This window comes from Cynocephalus volans, chromosome X (genome assembly GCF_027409185.1).
Source record: "Cynocephalus volans isolate mCynVol1 chromosome X, mCynVol1.pri, whole genome shotgun sequence".
NCBI classification, from domain to species: Eukaryota; Metazoa; Chordata; class Mammalia; order Dermoptera; family Cynocephalidae; genus Cynocephalus; species Cynocephalus volans.
Window position 1 is genome coordinate 60,472,611 of NC_084478.1, and position 24,464 is coordinate 60,497,074.

At 40.1% G+C, this 24,464-nt stretch overlaps 1 protein-coding gene across 1 annotated transcript in view; it reads left to right on the top strand.

Annotated features, from left to right (window-relative positions):
* LOC134367191 (amine oxidase [flavin-containing] A) overlaps nucleotides 1–23,758 on the top strand; it is a 66,489-nt gene extending 42,731 nt beyond the window's left edge. The window contains exons 5-16 of the mRNA XM_063083842.1: nucleotides 4,032–4,136; nucleotides 4,899–4,990; nucleotides 7,180–7,321; nucleotides 9,627–9,776; nucleotides 10,051–10,210; nucleotides 11,058–11,154; nucleotides 15,077–15,130; nucleotides 19,111–19,168; nucleotides 20,379–20,476; nucleotides 22,681–22,792; nucleotides 22,997–23,059; nucleotides 23,246–23,758. Of these exons, the coding sequence (XP_062939912.1) occupies nucleotides 4,032–4,136; nucleotides 4,899–4,990; nucleotides 7,180–7,321; nucleotides 9,627–9,776; nucleotides 10,051–10,210; nucleotides 11,058–11,154; nucleotides 15,077–15,130; nucleotides 19,111–19,168; nucleotides 20,379–20,476; nucleotides 22,681–22,792; nucleotides 22,997–23,059; nucleotides 23,246–23,392 (1,278 nt within the window). The 3' untranslated portion in view covers nucleotides 23,393–23,758. The remainder of the gene's footprint in view (nucleotides 1–4,031; nucleotides 4,137–4,898; nucleotides 4,991–7,179; nucleotides 7,322–9,626; nucleotides 9,777–10,050; nucleotides 10,211–11,057; nucleotides 11,155–15,076; nucleotides 15,131–19,110; nucleotides 19,169–20,378; nucleotides 20,477–22,680; nucleotides 22,793–22,996; nucleotides 23,060–23,245) is intronic.
* The last annotated feature ends 706 nt before the right edge of the window (nucleotides 23,759–24,464 follow it).

Here is a 24,464-nt window from a genome sequence, read left to right on the forward strand (position 1 = left end):
ATGCAGCTGAGTGCTAATGGGATGGATACATCCTTTCAAATATGGCTAAAAGGAACTCAGTGATGACGTTGGATAAAAGGGCATCTGTGGACTTTTGAGGATGCAAGTTAGATTTTAGGAAATACAGTCATGTGTCACTTAACAACAGGGATACATTCTGAGAAACACATTGTTAAGTGATTTTGTCATTGTGGAAGAAAATGAGTGTGAACTATTAATGGATATTGTGTTGTATTAATAGTTCACAAAATCATTTTCTTCCTCTTTCCAAATGCAGGTAGCCAAGCTCTCTTCAAACATACATAACTTATACATTAAATCCTATTTAATGGGTCTCTTTTTAGATTATTTTTTTATTTAAAGCATTATTATGAACTATAAAAAAGAAACCTTCAAAAGATTTCTCTCACAGGCTTTGTCACAAAACAGTGGGACTAGGCAGATCCCAAGGAATTCATATGGGCTGGACAGGCATGTTCCTAAACCAATTCAGAAGATATGTTTCTTTTTAAGATAATTAAAGAAAGATATTTGGCAGCTTTCCCAGTGACCTGTGATACTCTAATAACACTCGCTTCCTTTTGCTTAACTAAAATCTAATAAAGTACAGAGAGATGAAACTCTCCAACGTGCCAATGAGTAAATACTACTTGTTTACTATAAACTTGGCTTATCTTATAGGACCAACAATAAAGAATGATATGGGAGCCATAAACTGTCATCTGGCAGTAGTCTTCTGTTATTACGAACATTGGTAGATTGAAGATGTAGTTTCTCAAAGGGGCTGAAGCATTTTGGGCACAGTTCCAGGGACTTTGTGTTCTACTCGATGTCATGAATTTCTGCTGTGTCATAGATACTTTGTTAGAGATTAAGGTCCACGTTGGAAAGGTTATAAGGTTTCAGAGTATAGGTACAAATTGAACTTGACCATTACTCTAGATTTACTTCCTTTTATTTTTAAAGAGCAATAGTCATTTGGAAGTATTTCCAGAGCTCTTACCTCACACTCTAGGTCATGAAGGCATTTCTTGCTGAGAATTGGTTTAGTACTGAGAAACTGCACTTTGTTGAGAAAACTATAGAATCACATTTAGGAGACCGAGAGGGTTCCTGCCCTCAGGCGGTTCTCACTCAACCAGGAAACATCCCCAGGCCCTCCTATTACACTACTTTAGGGATTCACACAAGAGTAGTCTCAAGTCTAGTCTGGAGATAGACCATGGAGGAAATTAGCCCTTCCAGATGCTTGTTAGAAAGGAGGAAGTGCCATGGAGGTGCCAGTTCCCCACATACATGCATTTCTTTAACAGGTTTAGGTAGAATGAGAATGGAGAAGTCAAGAAATTGGTAAGGGTGAAACTAATTAATGAAATTCTTTATCTACTTGGTGCCTTTGTCAATGGGATAAAAATTTAATTTAAAAATTTTTAAATGTTGTGATAGGCCTTTATGGTCTTCTTTTAGGATATTCCACGGCTCCCATTTCTAAAAAGATTACCGGGCCAGATTTTCCTCTCTCCTTGAACTCTTTACTCTGCCACCTCTGTTTGTTTATCAAGGGTCTTTAGGGCCTTGTGTGAAATCATAGTCAAGTTAGCATTGTTCTGTGAAGAACTTCACGAGGAATGTGGAACACATTTTGTTGAATTATATTTATAATACTTTTCTTAATGTCCCCAAATGATTGAGAATATTTAAATTTTTATTAATAAATTTTTTTCAAAGCAAAGATCAATTTGGTATAAAACTATTCCTTGAGTATAAATGCATTTTACAGAGGAAAATGTAGATTTTTCCAGATTTCAATTAGGGGAAGAATTATAACAAGAACCAGCTGTTCCAAACACTGCCCCAAGCTATTGCTTAACTCCACCCTCTCTCTTTCATCTGTAGCTATTTCTGTGTTCTGTGTCAAATGTGTCTGCTCTTTTCTCTCAGAAGAACACTTCAGCATTTTCCAAAGTTGGCTATGTTTCCTCAGCAGTCACTTGCAGTCACCTTACACCCCTGGAGTTTCTTAGTCTCTGTTTTTACTCCCTAGAAACAGAAAAGATACATCTGGGAAATATATAAGTTTCACATTTCAAAGCTTTCTTTCTTTTTGTTGGGAAATTTAAGATGTCTCTAGAACAAATTTATCTCCACATTCCATCAGTCATATAGGAGGCAGGAAAGCATGTTTTATGAGGAAAGGCTTTGGGAGCAGGATATTTCCATTCTACTATTTACTAGCTACTGTCTCTGGGCTTTAGTTTCATTCGCAACATGGAAATATTAATAGTGCTTGCCTCCACAGGGTTGGAGTGAGCATTATATGAGATAACACATATGAAGAGCTTAGCACAGTGTCAGGCATGGCACTCAATAAATGTTAGTGACGATGGTGGCAGGGATGATAATGGATTTGGAGTCTCGAAAAGTTGTACTGCAGCATTACAATACAGCATTTTCGCATAAGAAATCAGATTACACAATCTGCCAAGGACATTTGAATTTGATGTGTAAAAGGGAAAATCACTTCTTTGTCACTTAATGGCTGCCATATATTCTTACTCCATTTGGGTGTGGTGGCGGGAAGGGGTGCACTTGCTTGTTTTGTTTTGTGCCCTTGCCTTGATAATCAGGGGTTTTGCTTTAGACCTTTATCAAAAGCCAGCACAGCTCTTAATATTGTGCAGTGCACACAGTAGGCTTTCTACAAATATTTATTCAATTAAAAAACCAAATTCTCATGCAGAATTTTACCAGTAGGAAAAATTTAGACCTTATGAATATTTATAAGACATTTATTTTTAAAGTAAAAGGAATTAAATTAGCAAATAAGACCTTAGAAACTTCCTAGATCTGGTCTCTTTCCTAAGGATTCACCCTCCCATCACCCTTGCTTTTGTTTAACACAGAACCTGTCACACGATGAAATGAAGTAAATGGTTGCTTATAATAAGCTGTCTTCATGTTAGAGGTCTTGGCACCAAGCAGTTGAAATCAACTTAGGCTAACAAGAGGGAATTTAGTGAAAGAATATGAGAGGGGCCACAGAATCAACATGAGGCTGGAGGACCACACTCGAGAATGGGTAGAGGGCAGGAGAGCTCTGGCAAGTTAGGGGCAAGAACCACGGCCATGGTCTTTGTAGCAGAAAAGTATCTGCTCAGCACACTGCAGTGGGGAAGGAGAACCCACAGTCCATGTTCTTCTATACTCAGGTGACCCACTCCAGGGTCCTTTTAGAGTGTGTGACTGGCCAAGCTCAGATCAGAGGCTCACAGCCGGACTGTACCAGGATCCAGGGAGGTTGGGGTGGGGAGTGGGGGAGGAGAGAAAGGATCTAACCCATCACTTTCTGTAATGGGAGCTGATATCTGGACCTTCCTCCATACTCAGCTATACACAGAAGAGAGGCAGTTTCCCTAAAAGAAACCAGGTTACTACTAGGAAAGGGGAAGAGATACTAGGCAACCAAAAATGGCAACTGCTCATTATTACACATTACTAATATTCTGATTCCTTATGTTGGGCGTAGTCCGTAGTCTAGCCAGTCTTTATTTAGCCTGTGTAGACCTTAAAACACAGCCTGAGATAGTCTGCTTTGCTCTTCATGTCCTATATGTGGTCTAAAGACAGTCCTCTATGTCATCATCCTGCTCTCATCTGAGTGGGAACATCCTTCCAAAGAGGTTAGGTAGGAGATCAGGAGTTGAGCATATTGTATCATCGGCATTAGATACTAGGATGAACTACCTTTATTTATGTTTCCAAAAAAGAAGAAATAAACTTCAAGCTATTATTTCTTGTAAATTAGAAAGTTAGCATAGTACCAGGGAAATTTTGCTATTCTTATTAAAATTGGGACCTATATAGGTAAAATATATTTACTTTCCATCAAAGGGACTAATTCTGACATGGTAGAGGATCCTGTTACTTTGAAAATGGCTGTCTTAGGTTGGGTGGTGTTTCAGTTTTTAGAATGCCATCCTAATTTAAGGTATTACCCTCTTCAATTGCTTCCCTTTGCTTTTGTGTTCTAGGGAAGAACTTATCCATTTCGGGGTGCCTTCCCTCCAGTGTGGAATCCCATCGCATATCTGGATTACAACAATCTGTGGCGGACATTGGATAACATGGGAAAGGAGGTAAAATGTGTGTTCAACTTTCACATGACCCATTACTGTAATAACAGTGGCAACTGTTTAATATCCTTCCATGGTGCAGGGAGCATTGCTGTGGACATTGATGCATATCATTTCCAGTACATCCAACAATTCTGCAACATTGGTAGTATTTCCACTTGACAAATGGGGAAAATGAGTGTCGAGAGGTTATATAATTTGCCCAGGACCTCACAGCAAGGGAACTAGGATTCAAATCCACTATTTCTGATACTAACGCCTGTATAACTTCAACTCTATGCCACTGAGCATTTATATTACATATTTTTGCCAGTTATCTCTACATACAGTTGTCTTCTCCATCTATAATGCCACTTTAGATAGTAAAGGAGAGAAGGAATTGCTGCTCCAAAGATTTTTTACTTAATTTAAGGCTCTGTAATATCTCTTGGAAACTTAATTTGAGGACTTAAAATAAAATGGGTGTTAGCTTTCAATAAAAATAATAGTAATAATGATAATCATCATCATAATCATAATTACATATAAATTTATATATGCATTTATATGTAAATATTACCATTATTGTTTTGGCAACAGCATTAAGGCATAGAATCTAAAGAGCTCTCTCTCATCCCCTAATCTTTGTATGGAATTCCATGCTAATCCCATATTCCATCACAGAGACCACAGAGACCTAGAGAACAGTTTTCAGAGGTTCTCGTGAGGAGCAGTGGTAGCAGTTAACATCACATCTGAGTTTGTGGTGATCTTTTTTCTCTGCAGATTCCAGCTGATGCACCCTGGCAGGCCCCACATGCTGAGGAATGGGACAAGATGACCATGAAAGATCTTATCGATAAAATCTGCTGGACAAAGTAGACTTGATTATTTAAAATTTACTTTTTAATCTTCTCTTCCAATCCTTTCTATCCTCTTTTGAGATGAAGTACTTCTTTTAACTTACAAGAAAAAGTTAGGAAACCTAATAATCTTTCAGTCAGTAGCAACTCTGAGGACACTTTAGACATTTCAGAGCAGGTTTGAACAAAAATGAATCTAAAACTTAAGAAAAGTAGGTGAATGAAGTAGAACTTCTGTTAATGAAAGGGTTGTGTGATCTGCAATGAAAACAGTAATTGTGTTTTTATATTCTATGGAGGTCAGCTACAAAGCAGTTTGGAATGATATTTTAAAAGTAATTCCATATAGATATAGAATAATAGGAAACTGGAAGGAGGTTAGTCTGCATTAGTGAAAAATATAAACTATGTTTTCGGTTAGAACCTGTGTTATTAGTTTAATTATTTACAGTACATTAGTATTTGCATGTTAATTTATTTATTTATACATACAATATTTATGTATTTATTAGCATCTATTTATTTGGGGCCTACTATGTGAAGGCACTGTACCAGGACCTGAGGAATGGTGGAGAACTTATTAGGAATGTCCCCTACCCTCATGGAGCTTGTATTCTTCTAGCTGGCATGACTGACATTGAACATATAATTATATAATACTAGGAGAATGCTTGTAGCAGGGGGAACCTTACATGATCCAAAGGTAAAAAGAAGCATTCATTGATGAAGCAATCTTTAAACTGAAACTAAGGAACTGGTACAGCAACTAAGAATGAGCCACAGGGGCAGGGGAGAAACAGGAAGGGTGGATGGTGTAGGGAGATGGTATCTTCCAGGAATGAGCCACGGGGACTGCAGGGGGAGACAGAAAGACCCACTAAAGGGAGACAGGAAGGATGGATGGCATGGGGGAATGGTATCTTTGAGGAATGAGCCACAGTCATGGGGTGGGGGGTGCACATGAAGAGTGGATAATGTGGCAGGTTGTTATCTCCCAGGAACAACCCACAGGGATGGGGGAGACAAGAAGGATGGATGGCATGGGAGGATGGTATCTTCCAGGAATGAGTTACAGGGGTGGGAGGAGACAGGAAGCATGGATGGTGTGTGTATGTTGGGGGGTGGGGAATAATATCTTCCAGGACTGACTCACAGAGGCTGGGGGGAGACAAGAAAGGTGGATGGTCAGGGGGGATAACGTCCTCCTTTAATGAGCCACAGGGGCTCAGAGAAGACAGGGAAGATTGGATGATGTAAGGAGTATGGTATTTTCCAGGAATGAACCTGCAGGGAGGGTGGGAGAAGATAGGAAAGGTGGATGGTGTGGGGAAGATGGTATCTTCCAGGAATGATCCACAGGTGCTGGGGGTGGGGGGGAGACAGGAGTGGATGGCGTGGGGGGATGTTGTCTTCCAGGAATGAGCCATGGTGGAGTGGGGGAGAGACAGAAAGAGTGGATAGTGTGGGAGGATTGTATCTTCCAGGAATGACCCAAAGGGGGTGAGGGGGACAAACACTGGTGGTCAGTATTGTGGGCATGGGATTATCTAGTCAAAGAGCACAGGGAACAGCTTTGAAATGAGAAGATTGTCATGCTTTAGCAACTGAATAGACAGCATACCTGGACCACAGAGATGACAAGACCAAGTGGTGGAAGGGGAGGTTGGAGGACTGGTAGAGAGACCAGGGTGCAAGATATATTGGCCGCATTCAAGATTTGCCCTTTCTCCATGGAAGGGTTTTAAGCAGAGGGTTTTATTTGTTTTGGTTTTTTTTTTTTAGTTTTGTACTTTTAAAAGACCTCATTGGCTGTAGCACAGAGAGGGATACATGAGGGGATGTCCCTCCCCTGGAGGGACAGTGGTAGCCTGGACCAGGGCAGAGACAGTGGTAGCAGAGAGGAGAGGAGGGTTGTTAAAACAGTTGAGAACAAATACCCCTAATCATCCTGGACAAGCATAGTGACCCTTTGGACGGAACCAGGATTAGCATATTTGGAGCTAACCCATAATTTCTTAAAAGCAAGAGAAAACTTTATTTCTCTCAATAGTTAAAAAATGCGTTCTTTCAGAAATTGAGCCCATGAGGTTTTTTCAAAAGTAATAGAAATGTTTTCTAACATACTACATTGTGTTTTAAAAACATGAGATCCCCTGACTCATGTATATATGGTCGCCTGACTTCCACTCTTGTTCTGTAAACAGGACTGCTAGGCAATTTGCCTATCTCTTCGTTAATATCAATGTGACCTCTGAGCCCCATGAGGTGTCTGCCCTGTGGTTCTTGTGGTATGTGAAGCAATGTGGGGGCACCATGCGGATATTCTCAGTCACCAATGGGGGCCAGGTATGGTGTGTTCGTTCTGAAACTGTAACTTCGTTTGCGATTTTTGCCCTTGCCCAGAGTAGTGTCTTAAAAAAATTAACATTTCAAAACATGAACAATTACCAGCGTGAAATAATCTCAAAAACTTTTCTGAAAAAAATTTCTCATTTTCTTTTTTTATTCCTGAAAATAAGTTCACAGTAAAAGAATATTTCATTTTGAGTTAATTTGGTTTGGGGAATTAAACTCCTTCCTTTTGGAGGTAGGAAAAAATAGGCTATTTATGTAGGAGAAGCTAAATTACTAAAGTAAATTAATTTCCCCCAAATTCTAGTACTTGTAAAATTATCATACTTAAAGTCATCTCTGTTAAAGACATAAGGCTTTTGTCCTATCGATTTCTCAGAGTTACTCTTTCATGTTGACTGTTACGGAATGGAAAGTGACTGTTCTTCCTTCTAATTCACACAAGTGATTTATGGCCACTCTTTCCATAGTAAATTCTATATTCTAGATTCTAGACTTTTGCTGCCCAGTTGCATTTGCCTGGCTTCTATACTATTTCCGTAAATAATGAATGAACTCATTTGGTTCAGTGGCTGGACACACAGCAAACTGGTGGCAAAACCAGAATCCTAATTCTCTGATTCCCCAGACTCTGAGATTCTTTGTTTCAAGACTCTGCCTTATCCAAAGAGAATGGGTATCTCTTGTCTAGGAATGTTATGCCTGGATGGGATGAGGTTTACTTAGTAGCAGTTTACTTCTAACTTATGCTCTATTCTCTGACTCCCAGAATTCTGAGTGCATAGTGCAAGATGTAGAGTCTATGTGAATTTTTCTTCTCCTTAGGAAACCACCAGAAGTCCCCAAGTTGTTCCTCTGACACAAAGAGTTATTGCCCATTTGACTCTTAGCTTTGGCAAACACAAGACAGTTGCAATTTTTATGTGCCTTTACTTACTGGCAGAAATTCTACATTATCCCTTTTAACCCATATTTTACTTTCTGAGGTATCTTGACTCATGTATGATATTTGTGTCTTTCATTCAGAGGAGCTAGGATGCTTCTAGCCAAACCTTGTGTGGCCTCTTAGAAGGTACAGTTCAGATTATGAATCTCAAACCATTATCATAATATATTTAGAAAAAACTTAGGTTTATTCTGTAATAATTTAATTCAACAAATACTAGACATGGAGGAATGGACAGTGAACAAGATGGAAATAGGTCATGGTTTTTCCACTACACTAAAATTCAAATTAACTCTTGGAAAACATAGGTCAGATTATAAATTCAATGGTACCAGTTTCTTGAGCAAGGACAAATCATGAATTTAGATCTGAAACACTATGGGTATATTTTTATAAAGAACTTTGGTGGTGTCAGTAAACCAGTAGCCAGTTATAAAAGCGCAAAAATCACTGCAGGGCTACTCATGCACGGTTGTCTGGAGGAGTGTGATTGAGGTACCTAATTGTCAAATGTTGGGCTGTGGCTCAGTCTACTGTCTATTTCTAACCATTCAAAGACTCTTGTACAACAGGCTAAAAAGATTCCCCTGGTTCTTACCAAATGCATTGTGCTAAGGGCTTACCTTCTGAGATTAAGCTGGAACCATTTCCATGGTACACGCAGCAGATGGCAGTGGGCAGAGAACTGATTTTATAGGGATGTTCAGGAGAACTGTTTATTGGTGTCTAAAGGAACAAGGAGGTGCTTCGCCTTCACCCCTCTGCCTCTGCCTCCAAACTTTTGGATATTTTTCAAAAAATTACTCAAGATCTGAGATTCAGATTCCTAAGACATTATTTGGTGATGACTGGTAGGGCACGGCTATCCCTAAGAGCACCCTGAGCCTATTCTCTTAGAGTAATGTTGTCTATAATATGGCACCATCTGCATCCTTACCTACCTGGACAGCCCCAAGCTGGGACTGCGAGAAGCCAAGGGAAATGGGACACCGCTTCCTCTGGGGCAAGCAAGTGCAGTGCCCTCCCCTTCCTGGGGCTCCCTCCAGGCACTGCACTCTTGGACATTTGAAGCCCACAGACTTGCCGATATTCCCATTTGGACAGGGAAGCACTGACATAGAACATTTCTTCTGGTTCTGTGTTTTTTTCATTTCTGGAAGCTGTGCAAGGAATGATAATTGAGGTGTCTTGGCAGACTCTGCCTCTGTCCTAATCAGTTCTTCCAACAGTTAAGTGTGCAGAGGGTGAAGGTCTGGTCTGTGACTTTCTGAAGGTTTTCTAACCAGTGGCAAATAAAATTTTCTTTCCTCAGGCTTTTATAACATTTACTTTCCTGCATACCTCCTCCTGTAGGAACGGAAGTTTATAGGCGGATCTGGTCAAGTGAGCGAGCGGATAATGGACCTCCTTGGGGATCGAGTGAAGCTGAAGCAACCTGTCACCTGTGTTGACCAGTCAGGTGACAACGTCATCGTAGAGACATTGAATCATGAACTCTATGAGGTAACTCATAGTCAAAAGGAGCATATAGTGCATAGTCTTGTGTCTTCTGCAGCTTCTAACCAAATATAATCCAAGCAGTGGTATAATTAATGCTGACGTGTTTCCGTCTCAGTTTTCCAAATTACCAGCCTAGGTTGACCTACCTTGTTCTGTTTTGTTGCCTCATTTTGTATGTTGTTACTGCTCAATGTCAATTGAAATGCTAAAGATGATGTTTTACGCCCTTTGCAAAGACTGCAGCTCACATTTGATGTTTTGCGTATGTGTATTTTAGTGCAGATACGTAATTAGTGCCATTCCCCCGACCTTGACTGCCAAAATCCACTTCAGACCAGAGCTTCCTGTGGAGAGAAACCAGTTAATTCAGCGTCTTCCTATGGGGTCTGTCATTAAGTGCATGATGTATTACAAGGAGGCCTTCTGGAAGAAGAAGGGTAGGCTGCTCTTATTCTTGTTTAAACTGTAGTAAGTGAAGAAACCACATTTTTTCAGGAATTTTGAACAGAAGGTACTAAACGGAAAAATGATAAGTGTTTTTAAATTGGTAGAGAAAAGATCAGAATCTTACTCTGTTCAATTTATTATAGCTCCTGGGAATAAAAAGTGACTCCAACAGCACTTGTTGGCAATGAGAGGGAAGAAAGAGATCACACCAGTTGCAGGGTCACCATTGCCTTGGCTTCTGGCATTTGTCCTGCCACTTATTCTTCATGAGCGGAGTGAGGCCAAGGGGCCCTGTGGAAAGAGTGCCACTTGGAAGTCAGACATTCCTAGGCTTACTAGCATTTGTTTCTAAGTGAAGAGTAGTGACAGTAATACCCACCTTTAGGGGGTTTGAGGCTTAACTGAGGCAGCGTCTAGGATTTAGTAGGCTCTCTGGGTGTGGTGGCTGCTGTGGATAAACCTTCTCCTTATACTCGCAGGATTCCTTCCTGCCACCTCTTCCATGAGTTGGTGGGGTGATTCCCTCCAACACATTCCTTCTCTTTCCCCATGTATTCTGGGATCCAGGGTGTCTTACCATTTTTGCCATGCATCAGTCATAAGCCCTTTATGTAAAGGTGATAGAGATAGGTCATTTTCCATGTCTGTGGGTGAATAGAAATCCTTCTATAGTCAGTGTATGTATGGAACAGGAAATAGCTTCTGGAGTGGGGGCAAAGACCAATAGCTTAAATTTTGCCTTCCTCTTAGCAAATGTTTTACATTTAGAGTGTGTATGTCTGTCTGTCTGTATGAAGAGGTTGGTCTTAGTCTCCTGTTTGTTTTCTTCTGGTTAAGATTACTGTGGCTGCATGATCATTGAAGATGAAGAAGCTCCAATTTCAATAACCTTGGATGACACCAAGCCAGATGGATCGGTGCCCGCCATCATGGGGTAAGTCAGAGCAGGGCGTTCTGCATTTTCCAAATTGTGTTTGTGTAGTGATATGGATGCTGGCAAAGTCTATTGTTCTGGAATTGAGCTCAAGCAATGATAAATAACGCTAGGAAAATATATTATGTTTCTATGCATTAAAATATTATAGTAATGTTTTGTGTGTGGCACAAGAAGATTGAGCAACTTTACTAAAATTGACAGCACTTTGAATGTGTGCCAATATGTTTCTTTCTCCCATAAAACTTACATGTTGAGGACAGAGTGAAAAAAGCAGCTAGATCAGCCACGTGGTAGCCAAGCCTGCCTAGAGGCAGAATGGCCACAAACATTCTGGAATGAGAATGAACTATTTTATCCTATAAAACCTTACAGACTCAGGGTTTCTGGGGTTGATCCTTTTCTCCATTCCAAACATTTGCTACATAGCAAATGTCATTGTTACCCTGAGATATAAGATGGCTGACCAATGAGGAGGCACAGTTTGGAGTCAAGCCAGGCCTTGAGTGAATGGCATGGCACTTTTCCCAGTGCGTCGCTCTGCAGTTACCCTTCACTAGCGGTGCTTCACTTACCCTCAGAAGGGCGGGGTGGTCTGGGCTGTGGTTCTGTGTATGGAAGAGGAGAGCCCTTCCCCTCTCCTCCTATCTGTGCGCACAGCTGCCCTTCAGGGGACTAGGGGTCCAGAGAAGAAAGCAGGGCCTCCACAAAGTAATTGTTAAGAAGTGCCGCAGCCTCCCATTGCCTGCCTTTTGGCCCTTCTTGGAAACTATACAGATAAAAAGCTATTTATTCCAACATACCTTAACAAAAGAATGTGCCTTCATTAGCAGTCAAGTGACTAATTTTAGAGACAGGTGGTTTCCCCTTCACTCCTGGGAAATGCATATCTCTTGCTTGAAGGGAGAGGTGAGCTCATGCACATCATGTCATTGAAGGAAAATTACAAAGACAAAAGGGGCAGACCCATATCCCAAGGAACTTAGAAAGCAGGTTGTGCTATTGTGGTACTAACAAAACATTGTGTAACCATTTCTCTGACTCTAAAATATAAGAAGTAGCACTAGCCTCCATGTGAAGGGCAGGTGCTTACAACATGATGACCATCGGAACAACGCATCCTCGTTGTCTCTAACCTCACTGGGCAAGAAAGGATACGAGTTATTTTGGCAGTTTGACATCACCCTCTATATGCCAGAGAAAAGCAGGAGGTTGGGGTACACGTTTCAGAAGAATGTCAGTTAAGACCAATCCAACTATGGGTGGAAGAACATTGATAATCTTCCTGCTCTGGGAATTAGATATATGACATCTACATTTCCGGGCTTTCTTTGGCTTTCTTAACTAGCACATCTAAGGGAGGACCCTTTCAGGTGTTAATGGGGTTATTTAGGCAGTTCCTAGCAGGTGATATTCTAGTCTGGTTTTTTTTCTTTTTTTGTAACATAGTCGATTGTACATATCTGTGGGGTAGAGTTGAATATCAGTACCTGTGTGCAATGCGTGATGCTCAAATCAGGATGATTAGTATATTCAACATTATACAACGTAATCATTTATCATAGCCCTTTACCAATTCCTCCCTTACCACTTGCCTCCTGTTCTCTCCTTTTGAAAGTTCAATGTATTATTGTGATTGTTGTATCTTTCTTTCTTTCTTTTTATTTTTTTATTGTTTTAGCTCCCACTTATAAGTGAGGACCTGCAGTAATTCTCTTTCTGTGCCTGGCATATTTCACTTAACATGATTTTCTCTAAATTCATCCATGTTGCTGCAAATGGCAGTATTTCATTCTTTTGTATGGCAGAGTAATATTCCATTGTGTATATATACTACATTTTCCTTATCTTGTCACCTGATGACATTTAGGTTGGTTCCAACTCTTGGCTATTGTAAATAGAGCTGCAATAAACAAGAGGGTGCAGGTATCCCTTCAACGTGATGACTTCCATTCCTTTGGGTATACAGCCAGCAGTGGAATTGCTGGATCACACGGCAGTTCTATCTGTAGCTGTTTGAGGAACCTCCATACTGTTTTCCATAAAGGCTGCAACAATTTACAGTCCCACCAACAGTGTAGGAGGGTTCCCCTTTCTCTGCATCCTCACCAGCATTTGTTATTCTCTGTCTTTTTGATAATATTCTATCTGGACATTATCCTTCACCCTGCTCTTAGCTCCTTATGAGGAAAGCCTTGAAGTTATATTGCCTCTACCTTGAACTTTGGTCTTAGTAATTAATTGTGCAGCACTATGTTTGTAATAATCAGCACCTTTTGGAATCTGGTAAGGACCTTGTACTTTAGAACTGTGAAATGTCCCCAGCACAAAGTCAGCATGTTTAATTTCCTCAATAAAACACCAAGGAAAGTTAAAGGATATTTGCCCATAGTTAGAATTAGATCAAAGGGGTTATTTCATTCATGACACGGTTTGACAGACATAGCCAACACTAACTGCCCTTTGGGAAAGACACCATAAAAAGGATTTAAGATGAGTTGACTAAGAAGGTTTTCAGATAAATTGTTTAATTTTTCATCAGATATTGACTTTTTAGAAATACTTCATAAGACTAATCTTATTGATTCTTGCATAAACCTAAAATTTAACTAAAATCATTAATATCAAGCCATATGCTAAGGTGTTAAATCATACAAAATTATGACTGTAGCCCATAAAGTTCAATAGTTCAAGTATCTTAAATAATCCACAGCTTTCTCTGAAATACTGTTCTCTGGATTAACACATTATTTATCTTTCCTTCCCAGAATGATTTAAAATAATAGCTTTAAAGGAATTGCCAAATGAGGAACAGTTTAATTTGGGAGTAGGGAGAGGAAGAAATATCTGTTTTCAGCCCTTGCATTTTCAGCCCTGATCTACTTGTCTTTTTGGTCTAGAAGAAAAGAAATACAATTTTAAAACTTTTTTTAATGGGAAAATAATTTCATTGTCTCATTTACCGCATTTGGATTTTTGAAAGCTTTCTAATAATAGTATAACTAAGGACTTTATGTCACAGTTCAATTCTTTAAAATATATGTGCCGTTAGTAATATCAGTATAGTAAATAGAATCTGTTTGGTTAAAGGGAAGCAGGCAGATTATAACTGAGTTTTCCTGAGTTACTTTACTTGGGGACCACGTTAGGTCAGTTTCCCAGGAAGCCGACTTGGAGATGGAGACTTGGGTCCTGGAGGTTTACTGGGAAGTGCTCTGGGGATTGCTACCTGTGGGAGAAGGCAAGGAATCAGCATCAGGCAGAGGGAGAAGTTGGGCTCCAGTGTTGTCCCAGCAAAGGCCTCAACCATCCCCTGGGAAGCTGTGGAGCTGGGATAACCCTTCAGAGTTGTCCTGAACTGAGCCGAGGAAGTGGACCCAGAGCCAGTCATTGGGTACTGGTTGCTCTGGAAAGGGACGGGACCTTGAGCAAGGCAGTTCTGTGCTGCAAAGTGCAATTGCTGGGGTAGGTTTCACCTGTGAGCTAAGGGGACCAAGTGCCTGGTCTTGAAGGGGAATCTGGAGGGGCCCACTATGGCATCTACTACAGACATATATTTGGGTTATCAGCTTTTATCCAGTATTTGGCAGAAGGCAGCAGTCATTACCAGGATAATCTTTTTATGCAACATTAATTCATCTGACATTTGATTTCCTGCTGAATCCCAAAAGCCGTGTTAAACTTCAGGAGTAAAATATTGAGTGGGAGGTGACCTGTCATTTAGGAGCCCACAGCCTAGCAGGGATTTTGGACACAGAGGCAGACTGAAAACAACATGGCATTTACTCTAATAGAGGGGGAGGGTCCAGGAAAGGTCATTAATGCTGAGTAGGTGGAAGTAAGAGCACTTCAAAAAGAAGGGGCAACTCTTAAGATAAAGGGCTGTAACCTAATCATTCACATGTAATCTCTCTCTTTCTAGCTTCATCCTTGCGAGAAAAGCTGAACAACTTGCTAAGCTCCATAAAGAAATAAGGTAAGAGTTAATATTTGAAAAAGAGATAAAAGGTTAGCTTTATATTGTGTTTTTTGCCCTAACAACAGTAGAATAGCATCAGGAAAACACAATACTTTACAAATATTCTCAAAATCGCAACAAATCAACCTTTTCATATTTTGCCACAGCCCCCTCAACCCAGTTCTTGCCCATAGGTATATATTGATTTAATTTGACATATCTGTGTTTATTTTACAGTGGTTGAGAGGTAGGATTTCCCTGTAAGATGGATGGAGAAAAATTATATAGAAAATGTTAGCTGTGAAAAAAGCTGTAGAGGCCGAGTCTAAATCCCCTTGCAAGGCCATTATCCCTTTCCAGCGTTCTCTGACATGGACTTTAACTGAAAAGCAAATCTATGTGTATGTGTTTTAATCTGTAGCAACTTGTGGACATGGAAGTATTCACCACCGATTATCTGGGACACAGCTCTGATCTTCCCTTTCCCTAAGAGCTTCCTAGTACAAAGCAGTTGTTTTAGGAAAGTGGCTTTTTTCTTTTTCTTTCTCTCTTTCTGTTCTGTTTTGTCATGGCTTCCTTTGTTCAAAAAAACCCTACCTGAAAGGGTAAGCCTTATCAACATCAGAGTCATTAGGCTGTTGGGGAAATGCCTCTAGGAATTTCCAGGCTTCCCTTTAGGGTAGCTCTAAATTCTTTGCTAGCTTTTGAAGAGGTCCAGTACACACATTTAATTCAAAATTACACATTTAATTTAATTCAAAAATTAAACAGCCAACCCATTAGCAGCATTTGCTTTAGGATTTAATTTGATGACTTTAGAAGGCAGGAAAAGGCTGCAGAACAAGTTCCCCACATGTACACACCAGATTTATTTGAGCAACCATGAGATTTGATATCAGGAAGGGAACTATTTTAGTGCCCACCTACTCACTCAATAGAAGAGGAATTTAGGGTCCAGTGACAGGGAATGATTTGTTCAAAGATCCATAGTTAGTGACTTAGTTCGTTCATGCTGCTATAACAAAATTCCTGAGACTGGGTAGTTATAAAGAATAGAAATTTATTGCTCACAGTTCTAGAGCCTGAGAAGTCCAAGATCATGGCACCAGCAGAATCAGTGTCTGGTGAGGGCCTGTTCCATAGATGGCATTTTATTGCAGCGTCCTCACATGGCAGAAAAGGTGGGAGGGGGAAAGGCAAGAAGAGATGAATGCTTTGTCCTCAAGTGGCAGAAGGCAAAAGATCAAAAAGGCTAGTTCTCTGAGCCCTTTTATAAGGGCACTTATCCCGTTCATGAGGGCCAAGCCCACATAATTTAACCACTTCCCAAAAGGCCCTATCTTAAAACCATCATCACCTTGAGGGTTAAGATCCAACATATAAATTTTGGAGGGACACATGCATTCAAACCATAGGAGTTAGCTTGTGACAAAGTCAGAAGGAGCATATTAACGCATACTTTTTTTTCATTACACCACACTAAGCTTGACATTTTCCTTTGGATTTCCTGCTTTCCTTTCTTATTAATAGTAAAATAAATACCAGCCTGGAGGTAGACATTTGGTTATGATTCCACATGGTAGCTGAACTTCTCAAAAGTTCTTGTAAGGCAAACCCTTATTGAATATGTCATTGACAAGCACAGTGGTTCCCAGAACTGACTACAGCAAAATCTCCCAAAGGATGCTTGGAAAATATATTTTTCTGAGGCCTGTAGATTATGATTCAGTAGATTCAAGGTGGTGCCTGAGTATTTGTCTTTTTTAGCAAGTTTTTCTGGTAATTATGATAAGCAGTCAGATTTAGAAACCAATGGATAAATTCAACTACAAGATGATTTACACAGTGACCTCTTTTGGCCATCATTTAAAATAAGTTCTATTATTTTTTGAGCCAAACTAATCAATTAGTGCATTGCTCCAACATCCATGCCTTATATATCTTTTCCAAAAATTTTTTATTTTAATTGAAGGAAGGGAAGGGAAAGATAATTTCCTGATGTGTTTGTGTGAACTCATCCTAGGCTTATCTAATAATAGGAAATGTAGTAAGAAATGACTTATATTTGTTATAACTGGTTTTATCATTCATAAATGACAAAAATGAGCTTACAATGTAGACTGATTGTATTTTAGGTTTCACTCTGCTTTAATAAAGATTTTATTATGTATCCTGAAAATAAACTTCACTAAGCTTTTTAGAATGATTGTCAATACTTTTATTTTCCGATTGACTCAAAATGTCAGAATTATTGCTCATAACACCCTTGTGAAGTAGGTAAGAATCAGTAATCACTTTATAGACTAGAAAAGAGGGTACCTTTCTAGGCTGAGGATGGATATTGATTTAACAAATATTTAGTGAGCAGGTACAACAGGAGGATGCTCAGAAGAGGAGAGCCTCGCCCTGCTATTAGTTAGCTGAGCCATGCAAAGTCTCTGTAGCTCACTGAGCCTCAGCTTCCTCATCTCTGAGAGGAGGGGCTCAGATTAGACAGAGACAGACAGACAGGTAGACAGTAGAACTGAATCTTCTTCCCATTCTTCCTTTCCTTTCTGATTTTTGATGTGTAGTAGTAACGGCTCCTTGAAGGAAACCAAACTTCTCCTAACTGTCCTGGAATTTAAATATCTGCCTAATGTTGTGTAACATCATCTGAGGAGTGGCATTTGTCTCGCCCTTAAAACTTTTCATGGGAAAATGGTGGCAATAAGCCACCATTTATAATTCCACCTCCTTCTGACTTAATACTCTATACCCATGAGGTGGAATTTCTGGGAGTTACATAAATGGTGTAAGTGTGAGGAGTCAGATCAATTTATAAGGTTACATTTTGTCCTACATTATTCAGAGAAATCGGGGGCATGTTTTAAAAATTATCTTCTAATGAAATTAGCAACATAAATTTGTATATTTTTAAATCTCTGTTTCTTTTATTTCCAATAATCTTGACCCCCCACACCCCTCTCCCCTGCATATTTTTGGCCATTTTTCCCTTCAGCTTCAGCTTGTCTTACAGACTTGAATTAAACCTGTTGCCACATTCTTTAACAAATATTTTTCCAGTTGCTTGTTAGCCTTTAACAAATATTTTGGAGCATTTTCAAATGTTTAAACCATATAAAGACTAAAAATGGTAAATATGAAAAGTATCCTGAAATAGAACCATTAATTTCTAAAATGTGTGATTTAAATAAATTAGACCTTTTTGTTAAATTTCTCCAAGAGTAGTTGTGTGTTTATCACTTGAATATATCTTGCTTCCAGAAGAGTTTAGATAATACAGCTACTGATTTTTCAGATATAATAGATGTCGTGTTTGGTGCTAGCCATTTATGTAATGAACTGTGAGGGTAACCAAAGACTGTGTTTGAAGTAGTATCGTGTAGCATATTATGCCACCCCCCAGGTACCCCTTGGAGTACTGTGGCCCAGAGATCATTCTGTCAGGTGACAGATTACTAGACTGAAATGACTGTAAGCCTATAGGTATAGCATATCCTATATTGTGCTTATAAGATTAAATGAGTTTTATATGTTTGTAGATATTTAAAACACAAGTATAGGATAGTTAAAAGCCACTCACTGTCATATGTACTGTAGACATATAAGAGGGATCATTCTAAAATTCTACATATTCCAGAAAAGTGATATAAAATCAAATCCTAAGATTGACTAAATATAATATAATTTTATTTTCCCCATTTTTATCTCAAATAGATATATTAGGTAGTGGAAAAGGCAAAAATGTGAAAAAGAAGGAAAATTCTGTTGAATCTTCAAGTCAAATGACTGTATTGAGACATAGAAAGCTAATTTGAGGGCAGAGATTCATTGAACTGTTCACCTTGTACAGTTAGAGAAGGCCATTGATATTAATTTTTCTGTAATAAATCTAGCTCATTGGCAAAGGCCCTGGAACTCACTGTATTTTATTTATTCTCTATCCATCAGTTATTACTTCCTTAACATTTTTTGAATTTTTTTTTTTTTAATAGGAAGAGAAAAATCTGTGAGCTGTTTGCCAAAGTGCTGGGATCCCAAGAAGCTTTACAAGTAAGAAACCCCCAGCTTTAATCCCTAGCAGGTTCTGCTCTGTTTGCTCTTAAGTGGTAAAGCAAAGTAGATTCTAGTTTTCTGACAGTCTTATGAAGAGAGTATAAAGGGATATGCTTAACTTGGAAGATAAACTTCAGCAATCACAAAAAGCCAGTACAAGCTGGTGTCAGGTGCATGGAATTTCTGATATAACAGTTCCTTTGGGCTGTTTAAATGTTCACTTGGTCATGGCAACAATTGTAATCAGAGCCTGGAGCTGCAGGTATTATGTTAAGGATGAGTAAGATCATTTCCTAGAAGAGAGGTCCTGCCCTCCTGTCAGTGTCAACCGCCTGTTGCACAATAAAATCCCAGATGCATCATCATCTGTTGGTGAAGGCACAGTACTATGTACTTGACAAGATAGACTGAATCTAGACTCTCTGCCCAAGTCAAAGTCATACTAATTTATTTTTCCATGTGTAGAATCAAGTCAAAGATCATTTAGGGATTTCAGTGCTTTCAATGCACCACTGAAAGCAATTAGGAGAATGAAATTATTTCTGAAGAACCTACCAGTAGCTGGGGGCTCTTTTAGGGGATTATCTCTGAATTGTTCAAATTATAAACTTTCAGAATGTGTTTGAGAAATCAGAGAAGGTTCCGTCACGTCCCCTAGGCAATGTGTTTTATCTCAATTGTCCTTTTTTTAGCAGGATTCCCATCATTCACTTTTCCAGCTTGGAGAAGGGGGTTGGGAAAAAGCCTTTCTTAGACACCGGGCTTGTCTTCTACCTCCTCCCTTCCACCCTTCTCTCAGCAGTAACACCCGGGTAGATGGGGAAGTAGTCTGTTGTTTTAAAGACTCCAGAGATTTGAGCAGACCTTCTCACAAGCCGATTGTTGATGGTGTTTCCTGTAGACTTAGCTCTAAGGACTTCAGAATCTGCATGGGGATGACCTCTCTCATGGATATTGGAATATTTCGTGTCTTTCCTAGTCAAGAGGTTGGGAAGATCAAAGTATACATGGTTTGCCACTTGGTACCTCATAAAAGGCCATTACTTGGTGCTATCATGTTTCTCCTTAAATGAGTTAGATATACAGGGTCTTCTTTTTTTTTTTATGTAAACTTTTTGTGGAGTAAAAAACACCAGAGCCTTTATTGTTGACTGGTAGTATTTCAGTTTTGTTTTCCCTTTGGAATTTTCTCCTCACTAAACTGCAGCCGGTGCATTATGAAGAGAAGAACTGGTGTGAGGAGCAGTACTCCGGGGGCTGCTACACCGCCTACTTCCCCCCTGGGATCATGACTCAGTTTGGAAGGTACTACCAAAGCACTATGCCAATTCATACAAGACCTGCACCAAACTTAAAAAGAGAAGCAAAGATCGATGGGAATTTTACAAATAGTAGTCAGCATTCTTATTTCTAATGTTCCAGATAGTTTGTATGTTTCTGGAAGTCCATAGAAAAATACAAATGGCAGTCCGTAGAACAGTAGCTGTCAGCACACGGAACAATAGCAGAACAATGGGGAGGACTTCAGATTTTAGCAGTACTTGGGAGAATGAAGCCAGCTACAGTGTCCTCTAAGGGATCTTTTTGAGCTCAGCTCGATATTTAGTCTCACAAGACTACCCTAGGCTCCTTGGCACCAGTCTACACAGAAGGACATTGGATGTGTTTATCCAACACATCTGTCTTGCCAGCATAGTGGTGTCAGGCATTCTTCTTCATGGGGAGGAGTCCTCGCTGTATACTGCTAAGGTGTGAGGGGATGAAATCCACACGGGGCGGGTATATCCACCTTGACTTTGAAGCCCCTTGCTCCATAGGAGCCATTATCTCTCTGCCTCATATGCATAGTGTCCAGGGTCACTTGCTCAGCCACAAGAGACACCACACTCAGGAAAGTACAAAGTGATAGCCTCCTACAAGGTGTCTACAGTTCATTTACAGTCCTCCCAGCAAATTGGATGCAGTTTACCAATGTGAAGGTGGCAGGAGGCATTTTTAGTATAAGCGGTGTTGCCCCATCACATAGGTGGCATTACATCTTCATCTGGTTTCAAAGGATCGGAGCTATGAAGTTAATGCAAGGTCACATTTGTCCACTGTGAAGGGAGAAGTATTTGTTAACCCAGTCATTACAGGAGCTTTTTGTTTGTCTTTCTTTTTTCTTAATTGAATCAAATAGCCTCTGTTAGTGATAACAGGACTGGTGAACTGTATTAGTTCTAGAGTATAAGTAGAAGTCTGGAACCAGCCCAAATGCCCATCATCAGATGAGTGGATACGGAAAATGTGGTACATCTACACAATGGAATACTACTCAGCTATAAAAACGAATGAAATACTGCCATTTGCAACAACATGGATGGACCTTGAGAGAATTATATTAAGTGAAACAAGTCAGGCACAGAAAGAGAAATACCACATGTTCTCACTTATTGGAGGGAGCTAAAAATTAATATATAAATTCACACACACACATACACACACACACACAAACCGGGGGGGGGAAGAAGATATAACAACCACAATTATTTGAAGTTGATACAACAAGCAAACAGAAAGGACATTGTCGGGGGGGAGGGGGGGAGGGAGAAGGGAGGGAGGTTTTGGTGATGGGAAGCAATAATCAGCTACAATGTATATCGACAAAATAAAATTTAAAAAAAAAAAAATAAATAAATAAATAAATTTTGGTAGTATACCAGGGTTCTTCCTCAAAAAAAAAAAAAAAAAAAAAAAAAAAATAAGTAGAAGTCTAGAAGATAGGACTAAGATCAGGAAATAAATGAATCCCAGGGTTCCTGAATTGGAAAAAGAGGTGCCAGTGGGTTGAGGTGAAGGCCCTTGGGAGGTGGGCTGTGCAGCTTGGTAGCATTTATGAAAGTGGCTGCAGACGTGGCAGGAGTCAAAGCTGAGAAGGTTGGAGGGGACACACCCATTCAGTCCAGCCCATCCTTGGTTCTCTTTGGCAGGACCAGTTTGTAAGAGGAGGCCCATTTCCTTGTCCTCAGCCAGTCCCCAGATAAGTTCATATAAGCTAACTGTACAGAGATTGTTTTTTAAGGGGACACACACATATAGTCCTACAGGTCTCTCTTTTGCCAGAAATGACAGTTAACGCCTGTCATCCACTCACCACTACAGTTCTTCCTGCCACACGGGGAGTGCCTGCATGGCTGGGTTCTGCAGCCAAATGTGATCTCAAGGAGAACGCACCCTTGGAAGGACAGTGTAGGGAGCAGAATGGACCACAAACAGGAAATGCACAGCAAATAATTCTATAAGCAAAAAGGAAACACCCAGCCTGATTCTCCCTGGCTTGAAATTTCAGATCTTTGTGTGCAGACCCAGGAAATAAGGAGTAGCCTTTCACCCTGGAATGAGTCACATGTGTGTTTTTTAAACTGTTTGAGTTTTCCTGTCCTCTGTAGAGTAAATGAGGGCAGTGATTGTCTCATTTACCCTCAGTACCTTCCCAGGTAACTCTGTGTGACCTCTTGGTTCCCTTGAAGGGTGATTCGCCAGCCGGTGGGCAAGATTTACTTTGCTGGCACAGAGACTGCCACACAATGGAGCGGCTACATGGATGGGGCAGTACAGGCTGGAGAACGGGCAGCTAGAGAGGTAAGAGAGGGAAACTGAGGCACTCTCCCTCCTGAGTCACGGCAGCATTTTTGGCATCTGGTCTTTCTAGTTCTTGACATGGATAGAATCTGTATGTACACTTCTCTGCCCTTGACTCATGGGGCTCGTCTATGGACAGCAGGGCCTTGAGTCTGTTGAAACTACACAACCTCATTTCATAATACCATGGTCACTTTCTTTCAGGTCTTGAATGCTTTGGGGAAGGTGGCAAAAAAAGACATATGGGTACAAGAACCTGAATCTAAGGTGAGTTTGTGGCTCCATCTCCCTAGACCAGTCATGGCACATAGAATTCACATCTCCCTTCTTCCAGCCTCTGATTTTATTAAGCAACGGTCCAGGGGATGTCCATGCACTGATCTTACAGATATGTTTTGTTCCTCTTTGTCAGTGTGAAAGTTTTCCGCTAATGATCTGTGTTCATTCATCTAGGATGTTCCAGCAGTAGAAATCACCCAGACCTTCTGGGAGAGGAACCTGCCTTCTGTGTCGGGCCTGCTGAAGATCATTGGGTTTTCTACATCAGTAACTGCCCTGTGGATTGTGGCATACAAATTCAGGCTGCTGGCACGGTCCTGAAGTTTCAGCTCACACTTCCTGCTTATTCTTTCCCAGCACCATCAAAAAAAATGTTGATAAACTAACGACTGTGTCATCAGACCGTTTTTAAGTGCATTGGTTTTAACACTCCTCAGTTTAGTCTTAATCAGTGTGAAAGCAAAAGTAACCCAAAAAATCACCTAATTAAATGCAGTAAGATCAAGCTCAATCTTATTTGTCTGTGTAGACTAATTCGTATTGATTGATAGAATAAAACTTTGTGATTGCCTTCTTAATCTCAAAAAGTTAAAGTTGAAGTGCTCATCAGAAACAATTTCTGTGTCCTGTTTTTCTCCCTTTAATGCAAAATACCTGATGATTTCAGAAATAAAGCATTTGACTTTCTGTCTTTAGAGGTGGAGTACATTAAAAGCCTAGCCTGTGACTGTCCTTTTTCTGTTCTTAGGCAGTGGCAAAGTGTTGGTACAGAGCCCAGAGGCTCACAGCTTCCTGGGGTGAGTAGCTCCCACTTGGGATCAAGGAAAAGCAGTGTGGAGGTAGGGGCATGCGGGCCATCAGACCAGGATGGGGACATCTGGTGGGCTGCTGCCTCCACTTCTAATTCCTGTGAGTTTTCTAGACATCTAGTCTCAGTGCCAGCTTATTTGTATGTTTTCCTCTGCTGCTTATGGAGGAGAATTTTTACCAAGTTATAATGCTTAAATTGACTTGCTGTGACTTATGTGCAGCTCCCCAGATAAGCAGAATAAAACAGTAGCAAGACATCCCCCAGGAGGCCTCCCCAACTATCTCTGTGTGAGACCAACTACAGTGGGCATCTTTCTTCCTCCTGGAAGGTGGCTAGACATCTATCAATCCTTGTCAGTGATAACATTCTATGCCAATTTCAGGCAGCATTTTCTTTTTTTCAGGTGGCCCCTGGCTGTCTGAAGGCCTCTAGGGGTATATATTTTTTTCTTTTTTCCCATGATCATAAAATTAGACAAATCTCTTAATTTACGTATATCTTCAACATAATTACATTTGCATAAATATTAGCATGCTAATATGATAATCTGATTGTTATTTGTTGAGACTATCAAATACAGAA